The 10,831-nt window shown below is 32.5% G+C and overlaps 2 protein-coding genes across 2 annotated transcripts; one reads left to right on the forward strand and one right to left on the reverse strand.

Moving 5' to 3' along the window:
• The first annotated feature begins 1,207 nt into the window (after positions 1-1,207).
• Positions 1,208-7,063, forward strand: LOC132739165 (collectin-12-like). Its single transcript, XM_060726817.1, has 6 exons — positions 1,208-1,643; positions 2,844-3,020; positions 3,606-3,655; positions 4,166-4,253; positions 4,631-4,716; positions 6,440-7,063. The coding sequence occupies exons 1-6, from the start codon at positions 1,361-1,363 to the stop codon at positions 6,554-6,556; spliced, it is 801 nt and encodes a 266-aa protein (XP_060582800.1). The 5' UTR covers positions 1,208-1,360; the 3' UTR covers positions 6,557-7,063.
• A 2,851-nt stretch (positions 7,064-9,914) lies between these two features.
• LOC132739160 (uncharacterized) lies at positions 9,915-10,471 on the reverse strand. Its single transcript, XM_060726812.1, has 2 exons — positions 10,244-10,471; positions 9,915-10,079 (listed from the first exon to the last, which is right to left on the reverse strand). Exons 1-2 carry the CDS (start codon positions 10,400-10,402, stop codon positions 9,915-9,917), a joined length of 324 nt encoding a protein of 107 aa, XP_060582795.1. The 5' UTR covers positions 10,403-10,471.
• Between the last annotated feature and the right edge of the window lie 360 nt (positions 10,472-10,831).

Here is a 10,831-nt window from a genome sequence, read left to right on the forward strand (position 1 = left end):
ATTTTCATGTTATTTTAATGATTTTAATACTTCCAAATAATCATTTTTCCCCTTTTTCTTTACAATTACATCGATAAAACGTTAAATGTTTAGAAACATAATTTGCAGCTTGTTGTCATTTGCAAAATACAAACATAGGGTAAAACGCACATTATTACAGTTACGATATAGGCGCACCATTGAAGTTAACTGCTTAATACCGTTCGTATGTTTCAGCATGTGATTAATAGAATATATTACATGTATTATTCGTGTTGCCGTATCTTAAATTCATTGAACATGTTGAAAATCAAATGCCCAAATCAAGCTAAAATAACAAGTGTTTAAAATTCAAGTATGATTTTTCTGTTTAAATTCTACATATGCTGGGTTTGAAGCGTAAATATATCTATATATGTCGAACGAAGTTTTAAACTTGTGTCTTGTGACTTGACCAAACACTGGATGTTACAATGACAGAAATTGTGAAAATTGTATGATTGAAACAGGTCTAATTCATTCATTTGACATGTTCTTTACCGTTTCCAGAGTTTACTGTGACAACTTTTGTGAATTCTTATCGCTCTCACCTAACCCACGTGGATCAAGTTAGGAAACGAGAAAAGTGTTGCTCTCATGTTTGCCTAGCGTATTTATTTTTAGGACATTTGCGTAAATAATGAATGAAAAATTCAAAACGAAGAAATGTACATTTTGCTTGTGTCTCAATTTAATCAATCTGCACTCAGATATAACTTTGCCATGGTAAATAAGATTTTTTAAAATACAAAGTTTCTTGTTTCCGTTTGGATAATTTGGATTGTATCGTTGAATGAATAATGGTATCTAACGACCCTCGGCCCATTCATTCACACGTTTAGCTTTGTCATTGTGAAGCAAATGAGTATACGCATTGTGTATGGACAAACAATCCATATTGTTTCATACAGATCAAGTGGTAATTTCTATCATAGATTTCTATATCTCATAAACATGAATATTTAAAATCGGAAGGAAATACCAGCAGCTGAAATGTAAGAGGAAAATATCGCACTTTGCATTGATATGTTTCCATAATATTAAACAAAGTATTTCCTTTGAAAGATATTGCAACTTTTGCAAATTAGAAACCATTCGCTATGTCAATAAACAAAGCAAACATACTAAACGGCTTGAACTTGCATGTTGTGCTGATACGAATCAGTTCGTGGTTTCATTGTCCGTATAAATAGAAAATATTTGTTTTGAATTTATTTTCCCGGGACGGTAAGTTTGAGTGAAAAACTATTTAAGTATATTTTATATGGCATAAAAGTAAGAACATTACTAGTTTTCTTATAGTAAGTGTTTGTTATTATGAGAAATTTTAGATGAGGACAAAATGAAGACACTATTTCAGACGTTAGTTATATTTGCTGCATTATCGTTGCTCTTTGAGCCGTACTTTTGTGAAAAGATCAAACGTTTTACATCTAACGGGAGGAATGCTGGAATACTAGAAATACGAAATGTACGGTCGTTGTTGAAATGTTCCATTCAATTTCAACACAATGCGCATTTCAAGTCGTTCAACTATCACAAAAATGATCAAATATGCGAACTTAGTAACCTTTATCCGGAAAGTTCAATAGCAGACGACGGCTGGTCAGTCTACGCATATATTGGTAAGTTTCTTTTGATATGAGGACTGTATGTTTTTAAGAAATTTTCAGGTCTTTTATATGTCTAATCTATGTCAAAGCGAGCGTTGAAATCCCTAAATAGCTGGATACTTAATTCGAAGTCATTTATGAAACAATGCGTACTCTTCCAGTATAATAAATTACGTAATTTGATAATTACAAGACATGATTGGATAACTGTATTGAATAACTTTCATATAAACTGACAGAAATCAATTATACAACTAACGCACATAATTGCTAGTTTTTGTACCAGTGTATGTATACGGAAAAAAATAATTTCTGAAGAAAAAAAAAGAAAGAGAATTTTAAATTTATTTTGAAGATAACTGACAACATCAGTGAAAAATAGTTTGATAAATACTAACTATGCATCTTTAGTCAAAACAATTGTGTAGTAAGTGTAAAACAGGAGGACACGACGACAACATGGAAACAGTTATAAAACCTTGTGCCCTGTCCTGTGTTTGTATGGGCTCCACCTGGGCTCCTTGCCACTGGTTCTTGTTGCTGGTCCTGTGGGTGTTGTTGCGTTTATTGAACGCTGCCTTTCCTTGTGGATCTTGTTTATCATGTTTTAAAAATCTAAATCATTACAGTGTTTGTCCGGACTAAGGAACTTTCAAGTTTTATCAGAAATGGATTATAAAGTAAATGTATCAAACAATATCATTATTTTAGAGACCCCTTAAGACCTAAAAAGCTTTTATTTTCATTTCCCAAAAGCTTTTTTGTACTTGATGTTCTGTAACCATTTCAATAAAATGGCTCATTACCTAAAAATCTCAATTATTATTTATTGTTGTTTTCCGTTAATAGGTATTGTTAATCTGATTATGTATTGTGTGTGGAAGTCAAAATACTGCCTCGTGTTCATTTTACTCCGTTAGTGACGAATAATTTTTATTCAGTGCTATTTTCTCAGGGTAATTAGTCTTTAACATGCTCTTAAAATATGATATAAACATTTAAAGTTATTTTTTGCCTTTATAATGAAGGGCAAAATATTTGTTTCAGAATCCTAATTAAATGTCCCTTAAAATAGATAAGGACAATTCCCTTTTTTTAAAAGTTTTCTGCTTTTCTTTTCCGCAAAACCTTAGCATTGTTAACGTCTATCATGACGGAATTGCATGACTTTATTAAAAAACGTTTTTCATTCATTTTATATTGAATAAAAAGTTGATGGGTCCTGGGGTAATTGGCTGAACTGGGGCTCGTGTTCCGTGACATGTGAAGATGGAACAATGTCAAGGTCAAGGATTTGCAACAACCCGTCACCTAGCAACGGAGGAGAGCAATGTCAAGGGTCAGATCTCGAAAATCATGGTTGCAACGCTGGAGCATGCATGGCGTTTGGTACATTACTATCTTACTTAAAAGGACTCGACTAAGGTTTTTTGACAATACGGGACTGAAAATAGTTTGTTTTGTTAGATATTTTGTTTTCATTTGTCTTGACTTGAACTTGTGTGCAAAATTTCAGCTCATTTGCCTGCTCTATTTTTTCGAGTATCATATCATAATTATGAAAATTCACCACAAATCACCAAAACATCCGGCTAAGCAAAGCAAAAAGAATGTCGATGTATTTCTGATTATTTGCTTTAATTGAGTAGTACACCAGATGAATTTTGTAAGAAACTATTTTCTATGAGTCTTGGTTTGTGAATCTCTTTAGAGTTGCTTAAATAGATAAACTCCAAGAAAAAACGAGCCTGCAACATTTTCAATTTTGTTGTGTTGGACTTTTTTTAGGGATTCTGATATTCTCTATTCTATTTGATAACATAGTTTTTGTCTACAACTCAATTACATGATTAACAATTACAAGTATGTCTTGTCTCTTATTTAGGCTGGACACTTTAAGGAATGCGATAAGATAAAGGAACCATCTATATATCACATCTTGCATATTGATCGGTTTTTTTACCTTTATTCCAGTCAATGGCTATCACTTGAGTACAGTGTCCGCCGATTGGAACACGGCAAAGGTTAGAACTGGTTTTGCTGTTTAATATATAGGCACATTATCTTTCAGTCAAACATATGTTAAATAATTGTCTTCTTTATCGATTTAGAGCGTGCTTGATGCACTGAATATTAAGAATTGAAGCGTAAAGGTAGCACATTGTGAAGACGTTCGTACAATGCTTATTAATTTATATAAGATTTTGGTATTACGGCAGATGTTAGAATTTTGTCAGATTCATTTATATAAATTCCTAAATGGCAGATAAATGTGTCACATGATTTAAACTTGTCGATAAGTGCCAACTTTTATAAGAGTTATTTTTTAGTATGATTTTTTTATCAATTTTAATGATATTATCACTGGAACCATGTTTTCTGAATATGATCCTTGTCTGTAAAGATTTCTTTTAAAAAAGCAACTAAGTGCTTTTACATGAGCGTGGTCAGTTTTTTTTATAATTAAGGCCTATTCTTCATATAAAATGTTGGTTTAAGTATATATATCACACGTGTAGAAACATATTTTTCAGGCAATCTGTGAAGATGCATCTGCAAGATTGGTGATAATTGATAGTCAATTAGAAATGGACACTTTGATTTCACTATACAATAATCAAGGTGAAAAGCATAAGAATAAACGATATGAAAATGATCCTAACACTATCACTCGAATAAATATTTTGAATGTTCCACACAACTTTAAAACCTAGAATTTATAAAAGAATCGATACAAAAGATGTAAAGAAGCCGTCTTAGTATGCCATAAACACATTAAGCTTACTTTCTAATTAATAACGATAACTTTTGTTCTATTTACTTCATTAAAACAGCAATTTAATATGAAAAATACATTTTATGGTACAATATTATGACCGAGATTTGCTCTTCAGATGTTTTTTGTTATTAAAGTTTCTTCCAGCACAGCATGATTATAGAAATCTCTAAATTGTGATTTGTTTAATCTTAATTAATCATAAATGATATTTTGTCTCTAGACTTAGATCATTGGATTGGAATGACCTGTACTTTTGGTACAAATTGCCAATGGATTGATGGCCGAACAGCTGATTCTGGATTCCAAGTAATGTATTAAATTTTTTCATTAGATATAGAAACCGTTTGTCGTGTCACGTCTTATAATGACGCCATTAAGACTAGAAAAGCTAGAAAAATGACGGTTGTTTTGTGTCGGTTAAAGAGAACTTTCAATTTCTGTGGAGTTGTTAAGCCATAATAAATAGAATTTTTCATAGCGTTACTATGCCTCGATTAACTAGACCTTCCATGACATTGCTAAGCCTCGGCTAACTAGATCTTTTACCGCGTTGCTAAACCTCGATTGATTAGAACTTCCATGGCTAAGGCTCGACTAATGATGAAAACTTCCATGGCGTTGCTAAGCCTCGATTAACTTGACTTTTCATAGCATTGCTAAGACTCGGTTAACTAGAATTCCCTTACTTTATTTTTCAGAAAGTCTAAATAACAAAATTAATGTTCATTTAGGCGATCAGAATAATTCGAAGCTTTTCGGAAAAGGCCGAGCAATTTTCATTGATTAAAATGATATTCATCCGCGTAACAAAATTATTTGAATGTATTACCAGTAATTTGTGTAATATTAAAGAATTACAATATATTAGAAATATTCGACCAATCAGGAACTATTCTATCTTCCCTGAGAAGTTTTTAAAAATCAAAGCGCCTGTCGTTTGAAAATCTTTATGCAGTAATCTAACCTTAATTTGTCGGCGTGAGTATACTAATAAAGGAAAGTAATGGCTTTTAGGAGTTTGTGATGGATGGACTACTTGCAGATTTTGCAAATAAGCATATCAGGGTCTGAAATTTCGCTACCTTATTTCTTGGTCTGACGACCCAAAGAAATAAAAACGATATTTCACTAGTGCAATAACACTTTGACGTGAAGTCATTTGCGATATACAAATGATAGCGTTATTTTAAAGTGCGCTTATGTTTACGTTACGTTATAGGAGCGTCAATAAAAATGACTCTTTTAAACACTTTAACGTTCTTATATTGAGTGTTGATTTATTAAACTCGTTGCATAAAACAATATGATGCTCGCCAGAGGCTCGCATAATATGATTTTCTTCAACCTGTTCAATAAATTTATTATTAATTCTTCACTCATTCAATATCTTGTATAAACTTTGTACTTCTTTGTTTATTAATCGTTTAGATGTATTTACTTCTTATTATTTACTTAGTTTGTTTTTGTTTTGTCAAAACATATCTTGTGAGAAAGAACAAAAGTTCACTAAACAATGTTTCTAAATTGTAATGGTATCATGTATAAAGTTGTTAATCAAATGTAAGCATGTAAGCATAAGACAAAACTATTTTTTTGATTAACTGTCAAAACATGCGGTTAAGAAATAAATATAGGGGTTATATACTATGTATTTTCATTTTTTTTTGACACGTTTGTGTTATTCGTATGTAGCATCGGAACAATGTACAACTTTAAAGGGTGAAGTAAAACTGTAAATTTCTACGTTTTTTTTCTTATTACCAAAGGGATACAAAGAACAAAGTATATAGCTAAAGAACAAATATTTTGTAACGAAATGTTTCGGTCAGTTTTTAGAGATGCTTATAACATACTAGATTTTAACGTTATTAAATTTTACAAATATTTTCATAACAATAAGAAAACATTTTGTTTTACGTTTGTAATATCAACTAACTTTGTTCTGGTTATTGCATACTTTAAGAAGTTGTTTGCATAGTTAGTCAATACATTTAATTTTAACTTTATTTTTGATATTTGATATTCACAGTCCTGGGCTCCATTTGAACCACTTGGTGCATATTGTGTATATATGGGTTATTGGAACAACAACTGGGATGATACTTCCTGCGGCCATAACAAACTCTTCATTTGTGAACAAATATAAAAGAAACTATCTACTATCTGATTAGAAAGGAAATATATTCTGCAGGTGTTTGAGGATCAATATTGATAGGTTTTAGTTGTTGTTTTGTATACCTTTATTACATTTTATTTCCTTATTTATGCTGATAATTTCAAAGTAAGAAAGAAAAAAGCTTCGAATGCACGTTAAAGTACTTAAAAAGCAACGCTGATTACGCAAGTCGTATTGTGCGAAATACACATCTACATATGTTATTACTTAATTGAAAGCAACATTATAATGTTTGTCCAAATATAAGAATATTATCTAAATGAAGCCTGCACTTGGTTGTTGTCATGGAAAAAGGGAGAAAATCGACTCCGAGATTGAAATGCAAATCTGGTTTTGATAGTATTTCAACAGTTTGACGATTACGATACTGATAATCTGGTTTTAATCCAACGGCTAGCGACAGGTCAAACTCTCTGCAGACGGATTTTTTAGAGGTAAAGAGTTCATGTTTACACATTATATACTTAAAGATTTATTCAAAACGTTCCGACAAATATCAGCTGGTCCGAATGATTTATAAATGTTGTTAAATGCATGTGTGAAGCACAAGTAAATGATTTAAAAAAACAGATTTTAAAGGAAATTAATACTAAATATAGAAGACGGGTCCAGTTGGCATTACATTTTATTCAATTTACATTAAAAGAGCATCAATGTACGAGATCAAAACTAACACTTTTACCACGAATAACATAAGTGGTCATTGCATAGTTACTTCTTAACATCTCAATTATTAAGTTATAGAAGTTAGGAAAAATACGGACATTCTGATGCATTCGGTAAAACACAACATTTTGCTGCAAAGCTGTTCCATTATCATTTTTATAATAGATTAAATTTGAATATAATTTATTCTTGCATAGTTACTTCACATCTCAATTATTAAGTTATTGAACTTTGGAAAAATACGGACATTCTGATGAATTCGGTAAAAACACAACTATTCGCTGTAAAGCTGTTCTATTTTTATTTTCATAGTTATAGATTAGATTTAAATGTGATTTATTTTTGTATTCGGCACGTTAACTTGAGTTCTTAATTTTAAATCATTTTTATTACCTAATTTTCATTTTTTGTTTACATTTTGAAGATCAATTTAACTGTGATTGAACTAGTTAACACGAGAAATGGATTTTGAAGAACAAATAACAGTGGGTGATATTAATAATCAAAATACCTATCTAATTGGTTGATCTTTATATGTTTGTAAAATTAAATAAGAAGCTTAAGTACTTTCCAAATATATGTTTTTCACATTGTAAAGGCATTAGAGTTAAAGTTTCACTTGCTTTTAAAAAAAATCAGGCATTTGAACTTAAATAAATTTCTTGCGTTGTAAATGCGTTTTTTATTTATATAACGTAAATGTACGTCTAAATGCAGAATAGATGTGGTAATATATAACAGTTAGGGTCATTTTAGATAACGTTTTAGTAAATTTTAAACATATTTATCAATCATTTACTGACAGTTATCTACAAATGTGCAGCTTCTATCTTTAATCAGAAATCTAATATATGGTAATTCTGCATAGATTTTACAGAATTTGCAACTGCGTTAATCATCTGTATCTATCTTTAATTGGTGAATAAACCCGTTTTGCAATTTTTGAAGAAGATTGTTTGTAATTAAAAGCTTTTTTGATGTGCAATTTATAAATTTTAAACCCAAACTATCTAATCGCTGTTTCGCTAATTACTTAAAAAAAAGAAAGAAAATAAGATAACAAACATTGCAATGCCACAAAACGAGGTTTCATTTCCGATTGTTGGAATACAAATACAAGCAACGTTGACGTATAATGTGAGTATGTGCTACACGCTATGTAAATCAGACTAAAAATGAAAAAGATGTTATAAGTTAGTATTTTATTAAAATAGTAGAAGAGAAGTTCAAATTATCTTCATTATCCTGGTGTGTGTGTGTATTTGAGTTTATTTATACTCGCCACTGGTTGCCAATATGGGCGAGTCCTCCAAAAGAGTATCAGTCATTTTATATTTTGGAGGATAGAGCAAGAGACTCATACAGAAAGATGCAACAATTCCAGAAGCTTCCCCGGGTTCTTTAACGTGTCAAGTGTTTAAACACTCATACACAGGACCTCGATTTATAGTCTCATCCGAACTTTATTTGGCAAGCCCGGGAGTCGAATTCATAGTATCGGGATTACAAGTCTCGCGCTCTAACCGATTGAGCTATGCGGGCTGGCACAATGGGATAATAATAAAAAATATATCATAATAAATTTAGTTATTGATCGGAGGGCACTTTTCAATTTTAGTAACAATAACTATGTCCCAAAGGCTATCTTAAGTGTGGCCCCTCACATAAGCTTAGTTAACATCAAGTTTCATAAAAAACAACTCATTCCAATGATTTGAAATTCTAGTAACAATAGCTTTGATCTCGATTCTATGAGACCCAAAAGCAAGTCCAAGGAGATGTTCCCAAAAGTAACAAACAACAATATCTTCCCTATAATTTAATAAACCAGATCAACAAGGAAGGCGGCGTTCAATGAAGATTACTTAACACCACATTTAATTGAAATGTTTCATTCCAAGATCTTGTTATTGACCAAAAACTGATTTTCTATTTTAAGTTACAGTGACCTTGACTCGAGGTGACATAAAAGCCATCACATGCAAGGTCTTTATAAAGTATTGCTTTACACCAATTTACATTCCTTACTCTAGTTATTGATTATTAACTGATTTTCAACTTTAAGTGATAGCGATCTTGGCCTTGACTCTACATAACCCCAAAACATGAAGACAGGCGTTCATCAAACTATATACTTCATTTAAGATAACTATATATAGTTTGGTTAAATGTAAGAGTTATACGAGGTATAGTCAAAAAGTTCCCGGACTCTTACGATAACTTTGTTATTTTGTGTATGTTTTTATAATGACATATTTCACATTAAAATTTAGAAAAATCGCTGCATGAATATATAAGAGTCAATGATTTTCATAAATGTTACACATATTTAACACCCCGTTAAAGTTACACACTATGTCACATACGGAGCACTTCGGCGATGTCGACGACGCTAACGACGTTCAGGTGACGTTCATATTCCAGAAACAACTTACCGTCACGTCACGTTCATGCTTTTTCAAAAAAGTCCCTATTGTGTTCAATACACTTCCTGTGCCGCTGTACCCACTTCCGGTAAATGTCTGCATACCACTCTGGAGTGTAACTTCTTATTGCGGACCTCATAGCATATTTGATCTCATCTTCTGTATCAAACCTCCGACCCCTCAAATCTGCTTTCAGTCTAGGGAAAACACAAAAGTCTAAGGGGGCGAGATCGGGGCTATAATGGGGGATGACATAGCCGCTCATATCCTAAGAAGTCAATAGTAAGGAGTGTCTTGTCTGCGCGGTGTGCTGGAGCGTTATCTTGATGAGAAATTAAATTTTCGATGTCGCACCCTGCTCGCTTTTTCCTGATAGCGTTTGTTAGATCCCTCCGCACAACCTGTTAATAACAAATTCATTTTATTTGAAACTACCACAAATGCGGCAAATTATAAAAATAATAGTTTCTTTCACTTTTGTTATATTTTATACACTTTTCACCTTACATTTAAATAAACATAGAAATTTAGTAAAAACATTTCATGCGACATAATTAATGCTTACCTTTTGATAGTACTCTTTGTTGACTGTCGCCGATCTTGGCACCGCATGTTGCAACAGCATACCCTGGCAATCCATGAAGAAAATATACATAACTTTCTTCGCCGACTTGCAGGTTTTCGCCTTCTTCGGGGGAGGTGATGAAGGTCGCTTCCACACCATCGACTCTCGTTTACTCTCCGGGTCGTAAAAGTTCACCCACTTCTCATCCGTAGCGATAATACGCCTTAGGAATCGTTCGCCGTATCTATCATATCGCCGTAAAAATTCTCGGGAAGCGTCTACACGGGTTGCTTTGTTTCCATCTGTAAGAAACTAGGTACCCAGCGGGCGCATACCTTATTCATGTTTAAATCCTTCGTCACTATCTTATGTACAGTTCCATGACAAAGATCGACGGTGTATGCGATATGATCAATCGACTTTCTCCGATCTTTGGCGATGACGTCCTTCACATCTTGGATTGAGCGCTGATCGTTACCCGGTCTTCCGCTTCGTGCAATATCGGTAATTCCTGTTTGACCTTCCCTAAAACGCTTGTGCCAGTCAAACACAAGTGTCCTAGAACAATTATGAACACTCTCCTTCTGA

Source organism: Ruditapes philippinarum, unplaced genomic scaffold (assembly GCF_026571515.1).
Source record: "Ruditapes philippinarum isolate M1 unplaced genomic scaffold, ASM2657151v2 ctg542_1_1_1_1, whole genome shotgun sequence".
NCBI classification, from domain to species: Eukaryota; Metazoa; Mollusca; class Bivalvia; order Venerida; family Veneridae; genus Ruditapes; species Ruditapes philippinarum.